This window comes from Lissotriton vulgaris, chromosome 12 (assembly GCF_964263255.1).
Source record: "Lissotriton vulgaris chromosome 12, aLisVul1.2, whole genome shotgun sequence".
NCBI classification, from domain to species: domain Eukaryota; kingdom Metazoa; phylum Chordata; class Amphibia; order Caudata; family Salamandridae; genus Lissotriton; species Lissotriton vulgaris.
Genome location: NC_141700.1, coordinates 675,615,968 through 675,642,133, shown reverse-complemented (window position 1 = coordinate 675,642,133; position 26,166 = coordinate 675,615,968). Strand labels below are relative to the sequence as shown.

At 42.5% G+C, this 26,166-nt stretch overlaps 1 protein-coding gene across 1 annotated transcript in view; it reads left to right on the top strand.

The window, feature by feature from the left end:
• The window catches only part of IRF8 (interferon regulatory factor 8), a 29,846-nt gene extending 25,658 nt beyond the window's left edge, over window positions 1-4,188 (top strand). The window contains exon 9 of the mRNA XM_086945855.1: window positions 1,229-4,188. Within this exon, the coding sequence (XP_086801981.1) occupies window positions 1,229-1,402 (174 nt within the window). The 3' untranslated portion in view covers window positions 1,403-4,188. The remainder of the gene's footprint in view (window positions 1-1,228) is intronic.
• The last annotated feature ends 21,978 nt before the right edge of the window (window positions 4,189-26,166 follow it).

Here is a 26,166-nt window from a genome sequence, read left to right as displayed (position 1 = left end):
TGCCGCATGGGAGCCTAAACTGCTCTGTTACTAGGGGAGGGAAAACAGCACAATATCTTCGTAGACATGACAATGTTTTTGTTTTTCCCAACGACACAATGCTGAACCTATGTTTGCTGAGTTGCATTGTGCCAACAATTAGTACATCTTTCCCTCTGTGTCCTATCTGTAGGCCAATAAATGGAATCTGTGCCCTCCTCAAAGCAGCACTGGAGGGGGTGTGGCCCACCTGCAACCACCGGCTCAAATTAAGCACCAAATAACAGTAACTTGGCCTTCTTAATTGTTTGCACAGAAGTATTAGATGCTGGAATCATTCCTTTTTCCAGCTCCCTTTTAGGTTTTACAGGATAGATTCAGCTGTCACCCATACTACTTGTAAATAATAGAAATAGATCAAGGTTTGGTAACCCCCCTTTTGGCCATTGCTTTGAGAGAGTTTCAATCACATCTTGGTCACCCTGGAGGAGCGTTCTAATCTCGAATTCCTGCTGTTTTCTAGTAGGTGTATTATTCAATCACATAGGGAGTGTTTCAATTGCAGTGAATGAGGCAAATTGTTTGCAGCCCTGCAGGGTTCATTAACTGAAAGCAGAAGCCATCTTAGATAAAGGGCTTCCCTCAATAAAAACAACAGATTGTGAAAATTAATCAATGGCATACTTGAAGTGTCATCGTATGTGAATGGCTGCAATATTTGCCAAGTGTTCCTTTTGATTTCGTATGCAAAAAAACTAAATTAAAACTTATAAAACAAATCATATTACTGAAAAATCAAAACTGACAAGTATTATTGTCCCGTTATTTCAATACATTTATATGTTTTTCAATACAAGGTTAAAATGCTTCTTTCCATCATGGCTGTGAATGTTATCTATTGTGAGACTTCCTCTCTCTTTGTATGTTGCTGCCTGCAAGTGACAATACTCTGGCAGGGTCTGTAACAGTCAAAGGTTCCTGGGCCTATTTTCTGTCCCAGTCCTACCCTGCTGAAGACTAATCCACCACTGAATGACTTACTACAACAGTGTTCGAAACATGTCTGACAATTGGCGGACCAGCGGTTGGCCCACTAAAAACCTCCCGGTGGGAGATGGCTCTGATGGCTCATGAATGTTAGTTGTAATCAAACAGACAAGTACTTGTATCCTTGTTGAGCATACATTTATCAACATTATCAGACCTGCAACCCTACTTTACCTACAAAATGATCTTTTTTTTTTTTCAGATTGAGCAGATGGCGTTGAGGCAGCTGGTACAGGAAGCAGAAAAGAGCTACAGTAGCGCCAGCATACACGTCCCTCAGGAAGCCCAGCCCGAGCAAATGTCTCACATTGTGCAAGACATCTGCGGGACACACCAGCGGCCTTTCTTCAGAGAAAACCAACAAATAACTGTCTAAACCGCTCTCTTAAAGTTCAATATTTTAGTACAGTAGCTAAATGTGAGGACTGTGGTGCAAAGGGCATTGTTCGCTAAGAATGTATACGACAAAGTTATCTGCGGCAACCAAGTTCTTTGAAGATCTGAAAACACCAACTGACTTTTTCAAGTTTCACTAGTCAGCCATTTTGTTTTTTTCTCTATTTTCCAACTATCACTTTTGAGTGAGAGCAAAGTTAAATTTCAATTAGTTAAACATTTTTATAAAACATTAGACACAGTTTCCTGTGACAGGGAGCAACTTTATTGACTTAGTAAATGATTCCAAGTTCAGATCTAGGAAAGACCAGAGAGAGGCGAGTTTGCAGTTTTTTTCAGAAACAGCATGCCTTGTAAGGAAGGCTTGCCTGACCTCTCTCTATCACACTTGCATCAATCAGGGCAGATTTAATAAATACCATCAAATTTAGGCACAAATAAGGGCCCTATCTTGTGTAATGTGATGCAATTCCTATTTGTAAAGCACAAACATATCATCCCTTAAGGTTTCAAATTGATGGGGTCTATCGGGGAGATTAAGTGAGCTATTGCCCAGAGTCACATGGTGCTGAGCTGAGCTACCACCTGCAGTTGAACCTGTGAGCCCGGCGCTCAGGAGTCAGCTACTCTGGCAGCTGCGCAACACCTCTACCACTGTGTGTTAGACCTCTTTAAAAACAAATCCTGACCCTAGAATCCAGGATTAGAGTAGTAGTGGCCCCATATAATAAATAGTTGTATTTCTTATAAATTTGGACCGTAGGATCTTGGACAGAAGTATTGTTCAGACATTAGCAGACATCCCACTCTAATCACGTGACTAAAATATTGCAGCCACATGCTGAGGTTGTATTAAAAAAAAACATTCCGAGCACTATGGTTTTTGTAAAATCACCCTTAAACAAATTTATGGCTGTTTTTTTATCTGGCAGGTTTCACAAAAATTGCACTCCGGTTTTTCCATGTGCATTTTCCTCCAGGTAATACTTGCAGGAAATTGTGCGGACAGCACTGTGCGGTTTTGGAGAATACTGTGCAGAAAAAAACAGGTGCAAATCCAATTTACATAAATTACTCTGCATTGCACTGTCCAAAACTTGGAGTTGGTCGTAAAAATAGTTTTTATGTGATCAATTTCTAATCACTCATAATCAGGTCGATTACATAGAATTTATTACATATAACCAAACATTTGGACATTCATGTATTAGCATCTTAGCCATCCCCAAAGTAGTGGTGTATTATTTTAACTGTACCATTTTCTAACATTAAGAATGGTGTCTTATATGAATTTTCTATATTTCCTGTGGAAATGAAACAATTTTTTTATTTACCATAGTTTCTCAGTTCAATTTGAACTGCAGAACGTTTTTTTCTAAAAACAGTGCCTTTCTTAATATTGTGTTTAATAAGCTTGACACAAATTGAAAAGTAATATACAGGTTTTCAGCAAGCATAGCCACAAGAGAATTCAGATTTTATACTTATTTTTTTAGTAGCCTTGCTGCAAAATGTTTTTTCGGGTGTACATTTATGCTGGAAGCTTCTTTACAGTGGTACGAGCTTTTCGATTCTAGCGCAACCTTTGATGTAAGCTTCAGTGGCAGCTCGCACAGGTAACGCTGTGGAGCGGCGAGGCGGGTGGGGGCAGGGTGGGGTGTTAGTGGAGTGTGACATACGACGGGAAAGTTGAGAGTAAAGAAATAAATTAAAGCACTTGCTTTGCGCTCGCAGCATCGCTCATTCAATTAAGACAATTGTACTGGAGTTTGTTAGTGACAAGGAGCTACTTCTTACTGATCTACTTAAGAGTGTTAAGGTATGTAAGCTGACAACCAGAGCTTTAAAAACACATAAGTAAATACATTCTAAGGCCCTCGTTACAGGTTAAGGGCTACATTATCATGTCTGTGGATCAGACTTACAAACTATGTGCTAAATATTACACCATTGCAGCTTTTCCCTGATAAGATTCCAGGAGTGGTATTTTGCAGAACTTTATCAGGAAAAAAGTCTCCTAAAAAAGGCAAAATATGCAGCATTGGGTGTGTTAAATACCAAAGCTTCATGTTTTGAAGTTGAAAACTGGGAATAGGAGATATTTACCCCACGTGGTAAGTACCTCACCCTGGCGTAATGGTATTTTCTATGTAAGGTAAATACCACACCCTGGTATGCTCAACTTCTAATGAGAGCCGTAGAGACACATGAATTATGTTCTAGAGAAGGGAGGTCCAACATAGATCTAAGTGGGTGGAATCCATGCCGATTTTCACAGTTTCCACTATTTAACTGAGAACAATTCGGAAACTTTGTATGTAAGTTTATCTTATGTGAATATGCTGAAAATCTTTCATAGACCAGTGTCATGCTGGATATCCAAATTCTGTGGGTAATGCTGGAGTAATTTGCACCATATTAGTGCTGTAGATCAGTGAGTTTCAATTCTCATACAGTTTCTGTCATGCGTACTTGTGAAGCAGTAGCCTAGAGGCAGACTTGAAATCATACCACCACAACACAAATGAATGTGTAAATAAGGCTTTTTAATGTTATGTAATATGTATGTTTTTACAGGGAATGCTGTGAGGCACATTCGTTTTTATTGTAGCGTATACACCGAAAAAAAATAACAGTTTGAGGCAGGGTGTGCCCTTTGACTGGAAAGACATAATGTTGTCATCTTGCGCATTTTAAATAATATTTATTTGATATCTTTTGCAATATTTTTGTGCAAATAAAATTGAACTTCTATTTTGTACCATTTTTTATTTGTTGTTGTTTGTTACTGAAAAGCATGTTCTCCCCAACAAAGTGAAGTCCTGCTTACTGTTTGGACTGTGCAATGAGCCTCCAACAAGGCATAAGTCAGGGGTGTTCAATGTAGGACCGGGAGGGATTGATACAGTCTAGATTTTCGGAGTTGCTACTATGTCATTGAAATCCATTTTTATTAATTGAGTTTAAAGTTATTGCATTTGGATATCCTTAAAACTGGGCTCTCCAGAACCAGATTTGTAGCTGGACAGCCCTGTTGTAAGAAGTAGCAGCACTCCGTACTGGGATATTAAATGAGTAGTAGAAAAATCAACTTTGAAGACCAAGATATTTCAGTATTGCTATGATTTTGGCATTTATGTTGCAGCCAATGCCTGATTATTGCTTCTCCATCTTGCACATTACTGTTTAAATATTGCATTAACAGGTTTGTTTAACCCTGTGCATGCTGATGACGGCCCCCAGCCGTCATGCACTACGGCGCTCGTGTGCTGATGACGGCTGGGGGCCGTCATAAACCAGCCCACTTGCGATTTTGCCGCACAGGCGCAGAATCGCGGCCGCATGCAAGGGGTTAAGATTTTCCTTGATAATAGAGATAATTTTATTTTTAGTTTACCTACCTTTCCAGAACCTGATGAATGGTGATATGTGTAGTAATAATAGACCATCAACGACAGATGTCACATAGATGAATCTGCCCAGTCATGCTAATACAGAACTGGGCCCATATCTACGGACTCAGTGTCCCATAGATAAAGATTGGGAAAAACTCATTTGTACATTAGCCTTAGTACCTCAATTACTGAACACTCTAAAATAATAAGATGCATGCCATAGCTGCACCCTCCTCTGCATCAACTGATTGCAAATTGCATTAATAATCCACAGTACTTAATATGAATATCACTGGAAGAAGTTCAGCTCATTCTGACAGAATTCTACATTGTGACAGTGACCTTGGGGTCTTCGCAAATGCCTATTAGCATATAATGGGATTGCTGAAAGATGATTTATAAAAAGACTTCAAATCCTGCCACCCAATCTAGAATCACTTCAAAGAACTTTAAAGGAGAATAGGTCTGGAACGCAAACCTCACCCACTGGTGGATATCTCCTAATTTTACTAAATTGATCCCAGCAGGGATAGGGCATCTTACCTCTCACACCATGCTAAATTGGAAGCATCTTCAGCCTGAGGTGATGGGGCACACATATATCCTGGTAAAATATATCTTAACTTTCGATTGATATAGTAACCCATCTCTTGAAATCAAAGTGCTGAAGGTGGGATGCATCAGTTTTTTCCGATTTAATATTTTGAAAAGGTTTATTCCTTATATCGAATCTTCTTTTTGTGCCCCTTTCACACCGTCAATACATATATTCTCCTTACCTCTCTATTTTGATCTGTGCACTAATCTGCCCACGTATCCCTGAGTCCTTACACCCACCACCCCTTGCTGTCATCTCACTCTTTTCCTACTTTTGATTCACCCTCCTTCTCAGCCCCAACCCCCTTTGATACCTAATCAGCTAAAGCATGCTACTACCCTCTTCAGTTGATGTTCTTCTTCTTTTTCCCTCCCTTTGCACCCCTTTGCACCCCTTTTTCTTGTCTTACATATTCTATGCTTGGTCTGAATTAATTATTATCTGACCCCCCCTTCAGTGCTCAATCCGCTTCTCAGGAAGCTCTTTTATCTTTTCACTGTTAACATCTCTTTGGCTATTCTGGATCCTTCCTCTCCATATTTCATCCCTACTCAGTTTCCTTATTTAGTCGCTCCATTCTCCCATAACAGGACCGGACCATTGGGGTTGAACTGGTGACAAAGAGGACTTTACAAATGAGAGAAATAATTCTTGGAGTGCCAGACAATATTAAGGCACTGTGTGCTATTTGAGACCAAAGAATTGTGCTTTTAGCTAATGTTTTTTAAGATTAATGGGAACCCAAACGCTTTCCCAATAATTAAGTTTTACAAAATCCTGAAAGAAACAAGCACTGACAAAAGCCAAAAGGCTGAAGGCGAACGCCAGACCTATTCACTTTACCAATAATTCTTAAAATGTGATGTACAAACATAAACGAATGGCTGATCGCTGATGAAGTCCATCTGTGAGTAGTCAGAACATATATTAAACTGGAGGAACATCTTGCTGACTAGAGGGAACTATTGGCGCATTAAAGGCTCATCTGATGAATTAAACAATGTATTATGTCTACTCGTGAACATGGAGGACATTTAGAGACTGCAACATAATGTTGCTATTTTGATTTAACACACTGTCTTCAGGGCCGTACTGGCCATAGCGGGCACCGGGCCGGTCCGGACTTGCCGTGGCAAGCACCGGGCAATCCCCCGGTGCACCGCACTGGTGGGAGCCGGTTTTGGGACCCTGGCGGCCGCTTTTGTTACAGGGCCTTATCTGCAGCATAGCAGCAAAATCGTCATTTACAAAACCTGCAAGCAGTGCATGAAAAGCACTTGCAGGTTTTGTAAACACATAAATAAAAGGCATTCTCATTTACAATGCCAGTTGCTCAAACTCTTGCAAATGCGAGACCTTAAGCAATCGCTGCGCCCATGCTGTAGCTTAGGATGTTGAAAGCTAAAGAGCAGTGCTGTGAGTGTAACAAATGTAAACAAATAGAAGAAAAACAAATGGCGCAGACTTTTTTTTCTATTTATTTACTTGTGTTAAAATGGGTACTTTTTTCTATTTCTTTACTTTGAAATCAATCGTGGCACCCGCGCTTTGCTTAAGATGTGTAAAGCTAAAACACGGCTACCACATTGAAAAAAAAAAAAAAGATAGGCATGCGGCCATGTTCCGCAAGCATATAACAAATTAAAGCGCGGCAGGGCTGGATAAATGATTTTAAAAAAGGTTATGAGGAAGAGCATGCTCTGCCTGTGTTGCAGGCAGGACAAACCTATTTAAAAAAATAGTGCTCGGAGGCAGTAATTAAAGTCTATAGAGTAACAACACATGCAATAGGGGTTGTCCTCATAGAAGGTTACTAGCAGAGGAAAGGCAGTACTAAGGAGGGACTATTAAGCCTATTGACCAATGAAAAGCCACCATTTACAAAGGATAGGAACAGGAGTCAATTAAAAAGATGGCTGGAAAGTGGGCGGAGCTTCATGTCCTTCTCCTGAATACAGCATGTCTCGAAGAGACAGCGTAAGCGATGTTTAGGTGAGACCTAAAGTCCTTTGGGGTGTGGATGCGGAAGATGGACTCCTGTAGCCTGTGTCAAACACCATTTGAACACCCTCACACGGTCCTCCAGCTTGTTTGGTCCAGTGAAAAGGCTGTTGTGCGCACGCCAAGTTTTTTAACCACTTCAGTACTAGCAAGAATTGCATATGGGGAACCCTTGGACTGCTCTTGCTTAACCTCTGATTTTTTCCTGCTCTATTTTTGCACCTATTTCTCCTACCCTCAATTTGGGTCTATATCACTCTGACAGTTTGAACTTAATTGTTTGAATCCAAAGACAAGATCAAGAAGATGCAAGGCACCTGATTCGTTTTTGCTTCAAGGCCATCCTTGCTTAGATACTTTCTTAGATTTTTATACTTATATTCGTTTTTTGAACACATTCTTGTAGCATTTGTGCTTCCAGATATTTTTCCTATGTTTTTTTCTTGCATCTTCTTCCTTTAATCTCATAATCGAATCTGGTCCAGTTCTCACTACTCCAGTTTTAGTAGATACTTCGGGCCCTGAGCCTTCTAGTTTCCCAATTGTATGTAGCAGTAGATTTTCAGTGCTCCAAAACCCAGAGGCAGGACAGGCCACTGCTCAGTTTAAGCCCCCTGAGTCTGGTACTAAGTCTACACAACGCTATACATATTTGTGCCATCTTCATTTCTATTTATATTCTCAAGGTCCCTAGCTAAATTTTTGTTTTTGTTGTTCACATTTCTCACAGCCTTGAAGAAGTTACTAATCGTAACGAAACACGTGCCGGCTGTTTCCATCAAACATAACATAGAGATTATAGGAACAGAACCTCAGTGGAATTATGAATGACACTTATATTGCTTTATATTTTATATTTGGATGTTGTTGGTAAATATAAAGTCACCACAATAAAAATGAAAGACTATCAACATATTAAATGAAGCTCTTTTGCTCAAATTGACTAGTTGTTTTACTTGCCTGTGAATTGCTAAATAGAAATTCATACAGACTAGCTACATCACTCAACGTGAGTGGTATTTAATTTTGTAGAGTGCCAAGGTAAAATCGTATTGTGTATATAAGCATGGAAGTTTTTTGTACTTCATTGTGGTCACGTTTGTGGTAGCGGGATGTATCATATTTCCTTGAGTGGCACCAATACTGGTACGTGATTATAAGAGAAAAAAATGAGTCTCTGTTAGAAAGACACTGCCATATAAATGATGTAAATAAATCGTAAATCATACGTTCTTATATAGCGCCTTTCACCGTAAGGTCTCAAGGCGCTTGCTTTGGGAACCCGCCCTGGCCTTTCCCTGCGAGATTACCCCTACTGGGCATCTCCAAGGTGAAGACCAGGCATCCCATCTCGGTGGGGCCGGTGTGGAGATTAAGCAAGCTATTGCCCAGAGTTGCAGAGTGTGAACCCACGATTCGAGTAGGCACTGAGACAAGAATTATCGAGTCCGTGGACATTTTGAGTTCAAGGCCCTGCCGCGTCGGGGATTGAACCCTGGTCCCGGGTCTGACCTCTGCATCAGGGACTGCCTCCTCTAACCGGTGAGCCACACTTCTCCACTCTGTGCTACCCTGTATTACACCGCTAGCATTCTCTGTGATTTGCTACATTCATCTGGTACTAAGTCTGTTTTCCTCATTCTAGACCATCCATTACCACTGACATTCTTTGACATATTGAGTACCCTGAAAGACGAGATAGCCAGTCTAAAATCACTGACCTCAAGACTTTTACCCTCAGGCCACGAAGAACTCCCAAGAGCCAAAATGATCGCGGGATGTTAAGATGCCCCAAGCTGCCAATAACCTCTGTTTCAGGCCCAAATGCTTTACCACACACCTGCGCTACTCGATCAACAACTCTCCAATATGCGAGGGAGGGCTTTTTGTTTCCAAATGCCCAGGGCGATACATCCCTGCTGGGTTATCAGATCTTTCTCACCCTATACTGGTACAATACCAGTGAGGAACCCCACTCCAAAACCTTCCTAGTGTGTTTATGCCCCCAATCATTCCTCTTCAAAGTCCAAGCCCTATTTAGTCCAGCAAAACCGCCTGGGCTCAAAAGTTTTTATGATCAATGAGCCCAAGTTGGGTCCCAGGTCATTCGAAGATAGTTTTTCTCCCATTAATAAAGTCATCTATTTGTTTAGAACTCAAAGTGGGTGTCTTCATTTGCTCTGACATCATTGGGGCCATCAGGATTTCGACAAGCACCACCCCTTGGGATGTATGTGTTTGGTGCTTGCCAGGGAGTCCCTAGATCAAGGCTTGATAAGCTTGGATTCCCGGTTTGTTCCCTCATCAGACTCCTCTGTCTCATTGAAACTTAAAATCACTAACAAAGCTTGGCCTGATTCCCTACCGTGCCCTCGCAGTTTCTGAAATTCTAATCTTTTAAGTGCAGTTGCCCCCCTCGTATTTCCTCCTAATCCTTTACCTCTATCTCAGCCTCCATCTTTTGATGAAGACTTTACTTTGAACATTCCTCTGTTAGCACCTTCTCTGACCTCTTTTTCTAATTAAAATGGCCCTCATAATGAGATTGAATGAATACTTTTACCCGAGGCCCCTCCATGCATTGTACTGGTCCTTCACCAGCGTTCCATAGGCCTCTGTCTAGTGCTACTTTCCTACACTTAAACCCGATACATTACTCTCAGATCCTGAACACCGAGACTCGCTTGCTCTGCTGGAATGTTGCCAGGATTGTGGATAAATGTATGAACCCTGTCTGGAACAGATTTATGGATTCCTTCCACATAATTTTAATCTAAGAATCCTGGACTGTTTCTCCACTTTATAGACCTGTGTACATTCCCTTTTGCAATAATGCTAAAACCCTGGGTATTCCATCTCTGGAGGCAAACTATCTAAAAGCTTGGTCTGCTACAGCCTTACAGCTTGCTTCTTTAACACTTTCTTTTGGCCTAAGGCCAGGTAACGATAGAGCTGAGTCTGACAAATACAGATACATTACGTTTAAAAAAGACCCTAAGAAACCACATATTGATTACTGCATCATCGAAACCAGAATGTGGAATAATTTAGATGACTTCAAGATTCTCTCAATATATGATAGTGAACATAACACCCTTGAATTAACATTAGGGTTTTTTCTTTACGATCTATCTGTTTCACAAATGCAATCCCAACCCTGTCCATTTCTTACCAACAACAGAAGGGCGTCAAGTGGTCGTCTATAGCGAATAACCCTGATTTGCTGGAAAAAGCTATACAATTTTTCTGGCCAAGTTGGACAATGTGGAACACTGTCATTCTCCAAAAAAGATGATATTATACAATCATCTTTCCTTTTTTCAGACTCTGAAAGAGCTGCTCCTAAAGCCATATAAACACAATCGCAATAAACCCTTTAAATCTACACCTTGGTATGATCAAGATTGTCGTCGAGCCAAGGGGGGCTTTTTGATTGAGATTAAAGATCATAATCCAGTTGCTGTCTGCGACGCCTGCCAATCCTATAAGCAGACCCTTAAAGGCAAGCAACATAAATGGGATGAATCCACTTGGCAGGATTTGCTTGATGCCGTCCAGGGTAGGCAAGAGGCACAGTTTTGGCGGATTATCTCATATGGCCACATTAGGGCTAATATGCCGACTGATCATTTCATACCACCGTCAGTTTGGATGGATCACTTTCCAACAAGTTAATCTGATACTACACACAATCACTCCACCTTTGCCAGTCCTCCACTCTCTACCCTCTCAGGCGAAGAGCTTTTCTTATCCCTGGCAGATACAAGACTTGTTACCAAATTCTTACACCAAGGTAAGGCTCCTGTGTCAAAGCCATCCCTGGGGATTTATCTAAATTTGAGATTGACATTTGGTCCTCTTATATCAACTGCCTCTCAAATGGAATTCTCAAAGGAGCTGATTTACCTTCTACTTGGGCTGGGGCCCATATTATTCCCATTTTTAATAAAGTTGATAGGAGTGGCCCACACAAATTAGAGATCTACAGGCCTCCTAGATAACCTTCAAAACATCTTCTGTTCTCAACTCCTTACCAAGCTTTGGGACTGTTGCGACAAAGGTAAAATCTTGTCCCCATTTCAGACTGTGTTTCTACGTAAGATTTTCACTGTTGATTAAGTCCTCTGATTTTTCCTTATCATCTGCCATAGACAGTGCCCATAAATGCATCGAACATCTCGACTGTTAGACCTGGTACCATTGGCGTCAGTCTCCCCTTCATTTTTTGCCTTTGCCTACTGTGTTTTTGCTGTGTGTTGGACTCTGTATTGCTGGTCTAAATGCTTTGGGCACTTTGCCACTGCTGTTCAGTACCAAAGTCCAAGTGCTCCCTTTTGTAAATTGTTGTTATGGATTGGTGTTTCCATAATTGGCTATTTGATTTAGTAGTCAGTCCCTACTACAGGGCACTCTGTGTGCCCGGGGCCTGTAAATCAAATGCTGCTTGTGGGCTTGCAGCACTGATTGTGTCACCCACATAAGCAGCCTGTGAATGTAACTCTGGCCTGCCATTGCAGAGCCTGTGTGCAGTCTGGTACTGCCATGTCGACCTGAATGTGCACCCACTTGCCATGCCCTAACCCTCCCTTTTCTTACGTGTTAGTCACCCCTAAGGTAGGCCCAAGGAACCCCTGTGGCCAGGGTGCAGTGTATGTGAAAAGTAGGACATGCACTGATGTGTGTGGCATGTCCTGATAGTAAATTGCTGCCAATTTCGTTTTTCACTATTGCAAGGCTACCTGTTTCCATGGGACAGAATGGGCAGTTTGCTTATAACATCTTGTAAACATAACTACCCATGGGAAAAAGGTGGGAAAATAAAGTTTGATATGCCTGAACTCGGAATGTTAAAATTACACTTTTAGTGAGGGTGATTTTTACATACTGTGTTTGAAAATACCACTTTTAGAAAGTAGGTATTTTCTTGCTTAGCTATTCAGTGTGCCTCTGCTAGGTGTGTGTATTGCATGTCTAATTTTTAGATGACAGGGGCTGGGGAGGAGCAGTGGCTCCCAAGAGCCTAGACCTGGGCTGCATTTAGAGTAGGGGCCGGAGATTTCCTTTCACCTGAATGGGCCTGGTCTGCCAGGGACAATGCTGTCTCCGCTTCCTGTCAGGAAGCTGCACCAGAGAGGACAGAACCGGGTTGGACTAAGCACAGGGCTTCTCTGCCACCAGAGAACAAAGGATATTGTAGTATTAATATTGGGGCCTAGACCCCAGAACTTTAGATCATTTCTGGGAATCAAGAGGAACCTTTGTCAAGAAGAAGAGCTGGAGAAGTTGAGGAGGAATACTGCACCTGTGCTGTTTGCTGTATGGGGTTGGCCTGCAGTGGCTACTTGCTGCCAAAAAAAGGAGAAAAGGACATTGCTGGTTGCTGTGTCCCATGCTTGAAGAAGATCTCCAAGGGCTTGAAACTGAGCTTGCCTCCTGTTTTGAAGTCTCAGGGACACAAAGACTTCGCCACCAGCTCCGTTGAGCTGCCTTGATGGGAGTTCTGACCTGCAAAGTGGTGCCTGCTGTTGTCTTGGACCTCAGGAGACAGTTTTCCGCTGGGAGCTGGAAAAGTAACGCAACTTCAAAGAAGCAAGACGCAACCGCACCTGTTTCCGATGCATCACCAAAGAAAACATTGCAGCGTCTAACGTGCACGAGAAATTGCAGCATTCTGCATAAAGTGCACCGATCTCCAAAGTCTGAGATTAGCGCACCGAGTTCGATGCAAGGCCTGCTTGCATTGAGGCGCCAAGTTTGTCGAATCGTTGGGGGACACAGTAATAAACTGATGCATGACCTCCCCATTCAGTAAGAAACTGACGCATCACCTCCTCTCCGGTACAATTCATCACCTGCACTGAAGTAAGGAACTGATGCATCACCTACCCGGAGCAAGGATCCAACACATCACCTTCCCTGAGTGTAAGGAGCCAATGCATCACCTTCCCTGCAGCCCGTTTTGTTTGTTCGCATGACGACTCCCAGGTAGTTTGTGAGAAAAGTGTTGCATCTGCGATTTAAATTGAACTGAACAATTTCTTCCAACTGAAAGTCATATTTTTATTACTGTAGTGTGGATTTCTGTCTTTTGGTCTTGTTTTGGTTAAGATAAAGATTACTTATTTTTCTAAACTGATGTGGTGTCTATTTGTAGTTTTTTCAATGTATTACTGTATGTGTTCACAAATGCTTTACACACTGCCTCTGAGATAAGCCTGTCGGCTCTTGCCAAGCTACCAATGGGGGAGCATGGGTTATTTTAGAAGCGTATCGCCCTTACCCTGACTAGAAGCAAGGGTCCCTATTTGGACAAAGGCACCTACCTCTGCCAACTAGTGACCCCCATTTCTAACACTGACTCTCTCAGACCTCATGTTTATTGGATTGTTATTTATTTATTTATTTTCAATCTTTATTTCGACCATTTGGTCATAAAAGATACACATACAGTAAAATCACATAAATTCTGTCACAGTCATTAAAACATCAATGCATGATATTAAAATCAAAACCAGACAATACAAGTAATTATTAAAAAGTGAGCGATTCTACAGTCTACCCAGCATTTTTTAAAAGACGACTACGCGTATGCCAGACATTCGTAAAGAATTTGGAAAGTGCAAAAACAATTGGGCCGGAAACATCGCATTTTAAAATCCTGTACATCGGTGCATATTCCCTGCCACCCAAATTCTTAATCAAGGGCAGCAGCCAGTACTTTCTGGCTGCCTTGTATGCTGGGCAGAAAAAGATCACATGCAAATCATTTTCCTCTTTGTCAACGCAAAGAGGACAGAACTTGGTAGAAGGGACTTGTGACCAGGTGCTAGTAAAGGACCGTAAAGGCAATGTGCCGTATCTCCACTGGAGAAATAACTTTCTGGTGAATATGGGATAAACGGGATCAAGAGCTTTCTCAAATGTATAAAGATCCTTGGTTTGCAGGAATATGGAGGAAAGGGACCCCTCTGTCTGGGTAGCTATAGCCCTTACCCTTTTGTGTTCGTGGTACAGATTTGCCAATGCTCTCTTAGAGATTCTTGGTGCTGTGTTTGCTGGTTCGGTCCACAATTCAGGGAGCCCCAAATCTGTGCAAACTGACTGGATATTTTGGACCCAGGGAATACTGAGCGCCTTAGGGTGTTTTAGTAGTTCGACCAGTTCCGCCCTGTAATCGGCGAGATCGTCGCCGCTCCATAGCCTGCGCCAGAAGGCAATGGGTCTTAGACTTATCTCGTCGGCGAGTGGCCGTAGCCCTAAATCAAGCCTCAAAGGGAGAAGCGGGGTGCTAGGGGGAAGTGCGGTAATTTGTCTTAAAAACCTATTTTCTGTGCAAGACAAGTTCCGACATGGAATGTGGCCCCACAATTCAGCCCCGTACAAGGTCGCCCCCCTTGCCTGTGCCTTATATATCTGAATTAGGGCCCCCAATGGGCGATAGGTCGAACCGGTCATCATCCGGGAAATACCCCCGGTAATTTGTACTAGTTTAAGGTTAGCCCTAGTTTGATGGCTCTCCCAGGTCATGTTTTCGTTGAGCGTCACGCCGAGATATTCGAACGTGGCTACTCTTTCCAGTCTCGCTGCTCCCAGTAGGGGATTCGGGCGCTGTTTGGGGCTTGGGTTCAATACCATATATTTGGTTTTTGTGGCATTGATTTCCAGCCCTCTATCCTGACAGAAGGCCACAAAGGCATCAAGTATCTTTTGAATGCCCATGGGTGTTTTGGATACCAACAGTGTGTCGTCCGCAAACATTATTGCGGGCACACTGTTGCCATTCAATTTAGGGGCATCTGTATAGTCGGTGGCGTTTAGATGAGCGATTATCCCGTTGACGAAGAGGCAAAACAGGGTCGGCGCCAGCACACAACCCTGTCTTACCCCTCTGCCCACGGGAAATCTATCAGTCAGCTCCCCCGACCTCCCGCACCTCACCTGGGCATAATTATTATGATGCAGCCTCTGCAGGGTCAATAAAATATCTGGTGGAACGCCCATCCCTGCTAAGATGACCCAGAGTTTTCCCCTGGGCACGAGGTCGAAGGCGGCTCTTAAGTCCACGAAAATCGTGTACAGACTACCGCCCTCGAACCTCACTGTCCTCCAGTAGATCAAATTCAGTCTAAAGACCTGGTCCACAGTCGATACCCCTTTCCTAAAGCCTGCCTGATATGGACTGAGGGCGCCCACCTCCTCAATCCATTCCTGAAGCCTGTTCAGGAGAACCCTGCCGAACAACTTCTGTGCTACATCTATCAGGCTAATCGGTCTGTAGTTGGCTGGGAGCAGGGGGGATCCTTTTTTGAAAATCGGGACCACCTCAGCCCCCAGCCAAGTACTGGGGATTTCCATCCCACCGAGGACACCATTAAAAAGAGCTGCGAGGTAGGGCGCCCAGACGGTGGTCTCCTGCTTATACAGGTCTCCCGGTAGCCCGTCCAGCCCAGGCGCCTTCCCCGAAGCCAGGCCTGAAATAGCAGCCGTAACCTCGCTCAGTGTTATTTGATCCGCCTGCAAGCCCTGTCTCACTGGTTCAATTGGCACAGGAAGTTCTCCGGACTCAGCGCTATATAGCGACTGGAAGTGGGCCTGCCACACTCCAGGAGCTATATTAGGCTCCACTGCCGAATGTAGACTCCCTGAACCCCCATTCACCATTCTCCAGAACAGGCGTTGATCTTGTACTGCTAGGGCCTTTGTGAGCTCTTCCCACTGATTTTCCTCCCATTCTATTTTGGCCTGTGCAAGAAGCTTCTTATAGGCTTGTCTACATTGCTTGAGACATTCCCCTCCTTTACCCTCCTTAATTACTCCAAGGAGTTCTGTTTTGGCCCGTCTGCAGGCTATGTTATACCATTGTGTTTTGCCTTGGGGCCTCTCTCTTGGCTTTTGCACTTTGCGTGTAAAGTGGGGTGCCGCCACTTTTATGAGTTCTTTATGGGCATCAAACAGTTTACTCCTTATAACTATTTTGTTTGCCACACTATCAAGGTCCCCAACAGTTTCCAGGATGGGGGTAATCTCTGCATAAAGCAGTGGGAGTTTGTCCTTGTTTGTGACCATATGCTCCCACCTAATTCTTCTCCTGCTGTTATCTATAAGGAGTGTGGGATAGTTCCCTTCCTCATGGGTCGCTAGGCCCTGGGGTGCTGGGTGGACGAGGTCTAGCTCGAGAGCATTGTGGTCACTGTCCATCCTATCAATTACCCTAAAATCCTGTATTGTTGACCACCTCGCTAGTTGAACCAGAATGTAGTCCAAGTGTGACTCCCTTCCCTGGCGATTGTAAGTGGTTTTGCCTGGTGTGTCGGAGTTGGTTCGCCCATTACACGCTCTGAGTCCGTACCTTAACGTGAGGGCAGTAATTTGCAACGCTAGTGGGGTCCAAGCTTTCGGAGATGGCACATCAACCCCTGGTACTGCCCACCTATCTTCTTCTTCTGATAGGAACCCTTCCTGGAGGCCGGGGAGTGGCTCAAAGTGAGAGTTAAAGTCTCCACCCACCACATAATATGAATCAGTCGACAGTTCAGATAAAAAGTTCGAGAGTTCATTAAAATTCGGTGATTCTTTTGCCTTTCCCATTGGCCTGGAATAGATATTGACCAGCAGGAGGTTAACTTTGTTTGGCCATGTTAGTGAGACCACGAGGATGTCATAGGAGCTGCATGGGAGCCGTGTTGCCACACAGCCCAGGTGAACAGCAATCCATGTCGCAAGGCCCCCTGATGGTCAGCCTTTGCCTTCCCACCTAGCTGGAATAAAAAAGGATGCGTAGCCTTGATGCTCATAGTCCTCCCTGGCCCAGGTTTCCTGGAACATACATATGTCACCAGTTTCTATGTACTTTCCCCAGGCCGGCTCTTCCAATTTATTTGCTAATCCCGCGATGTTCCAGGAGATTATCCTCAAATGTTCGGAGGTGGAAGATGTCATAGCGTGAGGGATGGAGGAGGTAAGTCCATAATCCACTTGTGTTGCGGGGCCTGTGGCTGGGGCAGCAGAAGGTACATGTGACTCCATGGATCCCAGCTCCCCCTCGCCCTCAAGGGAGGGAGCCATAGTTATCCGCTCGGCAGCAACTACTCCATCAGTGGCTAAGTAGGAGGATTCAATTCGACCGTGTTCTGGGGCAGATGAGTCATTCAGTGGGCCAGAAATTGCACCGGGGGACACAGTGGGGGGATCCAGGGGGCCACAGAAGCCCGATACCCCTGGCGCAGACTTACTGACGGTGAGTCAGTCGACCCCGTCCAGCCCGTTCAGACAGTTAAAGCGATTAAAATCGCAAAAGGGTGTGTCCGGCGGTTGGAAGTACGGGCGTTGAACAAAGCCTTTATGATTGCGTCTGTAGTCCACCCTTGTCCAGTCATCGTGTGTTGGGGCCTGGTGCCTGGGAATTGGGGGAAAGAAAAAGGATACTGGGAGGGTCTGTATGGTGGAGTCAAGGGATCGGTTCATTCCTCCACAGATGTGTCGAACCGTGCCCGGATCTTTAAAGGTTACCATGATACAGTCCCCCACTATGGTTTTCCTGGTCTTCCCTAGCCATGGAACCCTTCTCACCATGATGATCTCGTTATTAAAGTGGGGTGGCAGGGGTCGGTTCCAGTTAAGCCATTTGATTACCTTTTTCTTAAGGGATTGATAATCCTCGTTTTCTCCTGATCTTAGATGGGGGGCACCAGCTAGGACCACCATTAGTCTGTTAGCCTCAGGTGGGAGGTCTGGCCTCCGTGGTCTGGGAGTTGGGCAAGCGGGCGTGGGTGGGGGGGCATTAACCTGATCTTGGTGTGTTCCAGTGGACTCTATTTGTGAACTATGTGGGGCTAGAACCACCGGGTCAATAGGTCTGTTACTTGGGTTATTGTGCCGTGCTTGGAGTTGGACAGCCATAAGGGGTTGCAGAGGGGCGGGAGATGGCATGCTTCTGGGGGGGGCTTTGTTGACATTGGTTACTTTAGAAGATTCCCCACCCGAGGAATGGGTTTCCACTAGCTTTGTCTGCTTGCTTACTAGAGTATTCAGAGTGGTAAGAGAAGTTTCTAGTAAGGTGAGCCTAATCTCAACTTTTTTTAAACTGTCGGTGATGGGCTGCAGAAGGGAGCGGAGTAGAAATTCTATGCTCCCCTTAGCAGAGAGTGGGTGGTTTGGATTCGGCGTAAAAGCCTCTGGCTCTTTGGTGGTGGCAATTATGCTGGAGTTTGAGAGCTTAGGTGGTGGCACTATCTCCGTAGTCTTCCCCGGTAGGGTGGTGTTAGTACTTCTCTTGCCAAAGTTGGATTGTACTTTGATCCAATCATGATTTGGAGCCGTAGAGAAGGGATCTTCTAGAAATCAAGAATCTAGATTTAGGCAATACAATTAAGTGGCTTTTACATTTAAATGGATGGTTCACAAAACTAGGCCTCCAGTCATTTTACACTTCCCCTGAGTGTATTAATTCAAACTCTAAGGCTATTTTAATGAAAACCTATTGGGATTTCCTGGTGGCTCAGTTGCACCAAACTACCAACTTGGGATCTTTATATACTCAAATTTTGTCTTGCAAAACTGTTTCCCAAATGCAATGTCTTTCTCAATGAGATTTTTCCTTCCCTTGTGAAACTCCTATATATTGAATTCGTTTTTGGTATTTTATCACTAAATGTCTTTGCCAGCGAACAGTTCACAGACTCTTTTTCCACATCAGAGTGTAAATTGTGCGGGAATAAATCTGGTGATATTGACCACTTTTTTGATCTTCTGCCCTCTCTACATTAACCCATTGCGCAAATAGATTCGCCCGTTGTTCCTTAATTTGTGCCTAAACAGGTTCTCAATTGCCCACAGAATTTATATTTCTGATTCTTCTTGGATTTTAGTGTTTACTATTAGTAGATACTAATTTGCGGCTTGATCTATATGTTCTAGGCTCTCTTTACCTGTCATCTAGTAATGTTGCCAGAAATGTCATTCTAATCTCCACAAACACCTCTTACTCCAACTTTGAAACAGCTGCAATTGAATTATGATGATCAACTATTATGCAATTTACTAGATTGTTAGTCCATCTGGTGTACCTAAGATACTTGATGTTTTATTTTCTGTGTGCTTTTCTTTTCTCTTATTTAACTTGAGATAGCATTTACTTTATTTTTCCCCTTGTTTAATTTTCTTTCATCACAGTGGTCAATAATGAGCAAAGGATCCCAATTGTTTCATATTGGTATAATATTACGCACGTCATTAGAATGTCAATTGCCCTTGCTACTTATGTACTTTATATGCACAATTTGTGGTATCCTTTAACTGTGATCACATCTTGTTTAAGTGCTGCTTAGAATGTGCAATATGTTTTATCTTGTACTTTTATGGCCTTCTGGCTGAAATAAAGTTTTATACGACTACTGTTACCATACAGTCCAATGTCACAAGGACACAAAGTTTAGATCCCTGGACCTTTGCTTTTTATAAATCATTGTTTTCAGATGTGATAGTCTGATGCTCTAAATGAAACATCTAAGACCTCTAAACCCAGAATGCACTGACAGCAAATAAATGCCAGCGCTGGAAAGGTGTATCTTTGTGACATGGGTATGTGGAACCCGAACAGTAGTGATCCTAAAACCCCGCATGTGCTCTTTGGCACTACAGCACTGTATGGAACTAATCCAATTTAAGTGGCTTCCCAATGTTGCATTTTTTTTAAATCATTGAGTTTTATATTCAGAGACAAGTGGGACCTGACATAAAGTTTTGCCATGAATTAAATTCTACTGATTCCAGGCGACTACAGAAAATTCACTAGTGGTGGGGTTATTAACAAGATAATTACCCTATACCACGACATGATGGCAGCTGGCAGGCATATAGGTTGCCTTGAGAATCAGCAGATGTCTCAATAATGTTCACCACCTCTACCATCTACTGGAAGTGCATGTGACACATGTCAATGTTTTACCATTTATAGGGACTACCGGAAACAGTACACCATCTGTATAATCTTAAGTCATTATCTCAGTGCTGTAAAAGAAAGAGCACACACTGACGGTAACTGAGGCTGTCCTCTGACATATGAAGTAAGGTCACATAATCATTGATAATGTTCAGCTTGATGTGGTGATTCCATAGTGGTGACATCAGAGGCTCAACTAGAGCCAAATTTCGGGGTGGGGGAGCTAAGAAAAAATTTCGGGGGGTGGGGCTATTTCTTCCAGCAATGGGCAGAGTGGAGTTGCAGGGGCTCTAAGAAGGGGTAAAAAAACAACAAAGCCTCATTAACAAGTAAATGGTCTTTTAAAGACCTGTGAAGTACTAGGATGCGGCTATGTGTGTGCACAGGAAGCTGTCTCAGCCCGGGCTGCCACAAATGACGGGGGGGGGCTGAAGCCCTTTGAGCACCTGGGTGACATCACTGACCACGCCATCATGAGGGGCAAGGTTCAACGAAGGAATACTGTGTATTTTCCCTAGAATGTGAATCTCAGTCTGTAGAGATATTGCTCAATCATGCCCCTTTCACAATGAATCCACAAATCCTGTTTTTAGGAAGAAACTCCTGTTGGTGCGCAAAAGGAGGTTATTATAGGCGCACACCTTGCCGGTGTTTGCGCCCATGATTTGTGGAGGGTAAAACCTGGTGCAAATCACAGGAGCAAATAGGGCACATGGAGGACATGTACTGTGTCTCTGTATTGCAATGGGAATACAATGTTTTTTAGTGCCTTATTTCTTGTTTTATGGGAAAACATGCAATCACGTTAAAATTGCGCAACCATTAATTTGCCATCCCTATACAATCAACAATTAACAGGTATGCAATTTCCACCCAATTTCTGTGGGTCAATACTGACTGGATAATTAGATATAATTAATAGGACAATGGAAAGCAGCCCTAAGTTTTCAACCAATGGTGACTATGTCACAATTTATATTTTATGTGAAGTGTAAGGAAAGGAATTATGTCACTCTTCTACCTAGCTTATTTATGTGTACTTTATATATTTTTTAATTTCTATAGTTTTATTAAATGCATACATTATTGTGTTCACTGGCATTATGAAACTTGAGGGGGCCCCCTGCAAAGTACATGGAGCTTGGGCCCCCTGCACTGCAGGGGCTGTGGGGGCCTTTGTTATGCTCCTGATTGTTTTGAACACAGTTCTCATGGGGGCCAGTTCTTAGAACAAAGGAGATTTATTTTTGAGCCTTAGGTCATTTGTAAAATTGCTGTGCTCCAGGATGTAGCTACTGATTTAAATCGGCACACACCTCTTCACACATGACTCATGCTGTGATTCATCCATTTGCCACCTTACCACACAAACATGCATGATTATTTTGTTTATTGCTGAATTATTGTTAATCAATCAGAAAAAGCAACGTCATTTGACATCAGCGTTGCCCTTTTGGAACAGAAGCCCCTTCTTATTAGCTTAAATACCCTATAAAGGACGACTGACAATTGCTATAAATAGGAATTTGTGAAATTGCTACTCACGATGACCAGGGTTTGTACTTCATGATCTGTACTGATTCATATTTACTGTGTATAAATCATAGAAACTGCCCATGTTCTTAATCATGTCACGTTTGCGGCAGAGGGAAGTTTTAGGGGACTTCATTCGAGTTCTCTAATGTTATACGTTTGGTGATGTCATTAGTATTATTTTTCAATATCTTCACTCTTTATTGGGATTAGAGTCAATGAAAAACCTCTTGACACTCTCTAGTCAGAATTAATTCAGGCTAATTTAGCATATCTTGCACTTTGAGGGACCAGTAGCGTGAGGATGAACATCCCCAAAGTATGGTGATTGTCACGGGAGGTGACATCTGTTGTGTCATTACTGGCATCCTTCATATTGTAACCTAAAATCAACGACAAATATAGCTGTTTACAACTAATGTGTTGTTTACACATTCCTTTGCATAGCGGTTGTTATAACGACCGCGTTGTTACCACGCAAACCATTACATTGCAAGTCGTTTCAACGACTTGCTGGTGGGGGCGCCCTGGACTTAGGAATAGCATTATTTACTATTCCTACTCCAGTTTGAGCAACAGCAAGGAAGGTGTAGGATTCTAAATCCAACACCAGCGTGCCCCCTACAGCAAGTCATTGAAACGACTTGTGATGTAATGGCACGCATGGTAACAACACAGTCATTGTGACAACCGCTTTGTAATGGTACCGCATTGTGGAGACACCGTTGTAAACGCTGTTTCCCGTCAACGACTAGTATACAGAAAACACTCATTGCATCATCAGTGTGGTAGCTCTTGAAAGCATTTATAACCTAATGAGCTAACTAAATCGTCTTAAAGGTTCAACATCTGCCATTGTTCCACCGTTCGGATATTCTTATATTCCTTTCTGGTAACCCCTCCATTTATCAATCCAGGCCAGATTGCCACAACTACCACCTGATCCATTCATGGCTTTATGCTTTGCTAAGTGCCTACCATTTATCCTTGACTCTAACTCTCAGCGAAAGCCAGAATTGTGGAGGTCACTCAACTGTTCTCTACTAGGTTAATCATTTAATTACCTGAGTTAGAATTTAATCTGTAACTCACATTATGTGTAGTACAGCATAACTAGGTGTGGAAAAAAGAAGAAAAAGGAGGAAATAGGTGGGCAGGACCATTGTATGGATGCCAACCCTCACTCACCCGAGGGTGACATGCTTCATCATAGGGTTCATCCAACACAAAGGGACCGCAAGGTACACAATGTGGGCTACGACTTCCCAGCCGGGAAGGAGCGGGAGTGTTCTCAGATAAGCACAATATTGTAATAACCTCAAACAAGTGTTAGTGAGGGGCAGAGTGCAAAAACAAAAAGATAATAGTGCAGGAGATAAAACGTCCTCAATAGGAATAACTAGTCTTTAATTTTTACTTCCTATTGGGAAGATTAAAAAAAGCAACGTGAGACAGGGTTATGGATATCTACCCTGTTTAGGTCAACATGTTTCTGCCCTAGGTGACAAGAAAATGTTTGGGGCATTCATCAGGACCAAGTCTCTAGTCACTCTGCTCGAATAAATGTGTATAACAAAAATTAGGAAATATTTTGAACCAACCATACGCATTAGCTGTATTTCAGTTCGGAAGGTCAAAAAATCCTTGAACAAAAATGAAACTAGTATATAGTCAATATAACATACATGGCCACCACCACCAATTGTGTATACAGTGCTCCACACCACTAAAGGTGTCAATCCTTACCTAATGATTCTGTTTATGTACTGACTCTATCTAGATCCAGAGTCACATCATATGCAGATCCTCAATTAAAATAAAATTTGTATGTAAATGATGACTTATAAAACATGATAAATCATCTGCTTTTCATATTTCCTAGCTCAAAGTTCAAAAGGTGTCAAAGAACCTCAACAATCTCTCTCATTCGTTAGAGCAATCTAAGTATACAGTGCAACCTGCTTTAATCAAACGGATGATTTATGCCCCAAAATTTTTAAAACTTATTTAGGTTTGGCATTTCTAAAATCTCCATGTTTAATATAAAAAATGCCTGTGTTAGCAGCTTTAATGTATCAACCCGATCTCATCTTTCTCGATTGTACTGCGCTTATCAAATATCGACAACATGCTGAAAATTTGACTAACAATCCCCAGGCACGACAAAACCCTATCTCTCTCATATGACGAGCTAACAAAAGGGCCCAAAATAATAACCGTGATGCTCTGTTAGAATCATATCTGAAACCCCCCTCTGATCAATTGGTCTGTGTGAGTACTTTCAGCCACTTGAGTGACACTATTACCAAAGTTGTCAATTCGAACTGGCACATTCTGAATAAAGGTCAAAAGGTCTGCAACAAGCCTCTATTTCCTTTCAAATAGAGCGCAAACCTAGGTAATATTTTAGTACACACTAGATCACAACAGTCCCGTACCATAGATGTGCCACCAGTGATTTGGACAGGACAGCCAATATGTGGCCATTTTCCTTGTGGCGCTTGTGTAGTATGCCATCTCACCACATGTACTACCCAACTAGATCAAGGGTTTAGAACACCATGAATTTTGTCGCAGCATAATAATTGTACCTCATTCAGTGTCCCTGTGACCTGATGTATGTTGGGATGACCACACATAAAGTTAAAACAAGAATGATAGAAAAGAAAGAACAGGCATTAATCAAGCACTCTCACAATATATGTAATGATCCAAGTAAATATCACAAGTTTACAGAATATAGTTCATTGATAGGAAATGGACTTCCAAAGTACGGATCCAGAGCCAAGCGTTAGACTTCAAATCTTTATTTCATAAATATTAAAAATATTTCCAGCTTGTCCTGCCGACACGTGTTTCGTCTCTTTGGAGACTTCTTCAAGGCCAAGAAGACGGAAATAATGGACTGATATTGAACACCACGAGTCTTGTTATCTAATGCAGATGAAGCCGAGTTCTAAGGTCACACCAGTAATATGAGTCCCAAAAAAAGATATATCTTAGGGACACAATCCTTATAGTTCGGTTCACTGGTATATATTCATGAAGAGCATGGAGTGACATCCAGAGTAATTATTCAGAGTAAAAGAAGATAGACTTAATCAATTACAAATCTTGCTTCGTGGAGGTGGAATCAATTTTTCTTAAATTTGAATGATGACCATGATAAGTCACTCATTTGCCGCAGCGTCACCCTGACACCTCCACTGCTATCAGCTCACGTTTTCTCATTCTTGAGAAACACTACCACCATAATCCCGTACTGCAAGAATGATAGAACACAAGAGTTCAATTAAATGAAAAAAATCCAATACAAATCTCACACGCCATTTTTTGGAGACAGGTCATACAGAGGAAGACATGAGATGGGTGGTTGTAGATAAACCTCACTACCACAGAGATATGGGACCTGTAGAGACTATTCTATTTCGCCGTGAACAGCGCTCGGTATTTAGACTGGCTAGTCATCACACTGGATTAAATGATGAGCTGGTGCAGTTAATAATAGATTTATCTTTTTACCAGATCAGTCCTTAGTTTACGTATATATGTTTAGTAAATTGAATACATATATCTGTGGCCGTTTGTCTTTTAGAATATTAGAACAGGCAAAGATATATTTTCTCTGACTTTACTGATGAAGTCTATAAATACTGTCTGAATTATGTGAGTGAAATGATGTTGGACTCACAAGAGGAGAACATTTATTAGCAACATTGTGATATGTATATATTTTGTTGTATGTGACACTTCGTACATCAGGGATCGCGCCGCATGCTGTTGCTGTCCGCATATAATATGACCAATGATGTTTGAGTTGAGATAGATAATCATTAGGGAGATCCTTGAGTAATCCCTGTCGGGATCCTAATAAGTCAATAATTAATGATCTGTTCAAATGGCCAGAAAATACACACAAGTATACTTTGCGTGTTGAGCCTAAAGCTTTTATTTTTGTTTTTGGCTTAATTTATAGCCAGTGAAAGCGGGCCCTTCGGTAAAGTTCTGACTGTTGTGTGGAGTTACCTTAACAACGTATTAGGGCCTAAGCTGATGATGACATGCGCAATGCATATGGAATTTTCACGTTGTAGCGCATGTGGAGAGCTGTAGTGAGAAATGCCACTTTGGGAGGGAAGAAGGGGGGCAAGTGACACCGACAACCATTTGTCTGTGTAAACGGCCGCTTTATTGAAACAGGTGCACATCACACTTTATTAAAACTGGCACTTTGTCTTACAAAACTAAAACCTCTCTAAACATCGAATTACCTGACC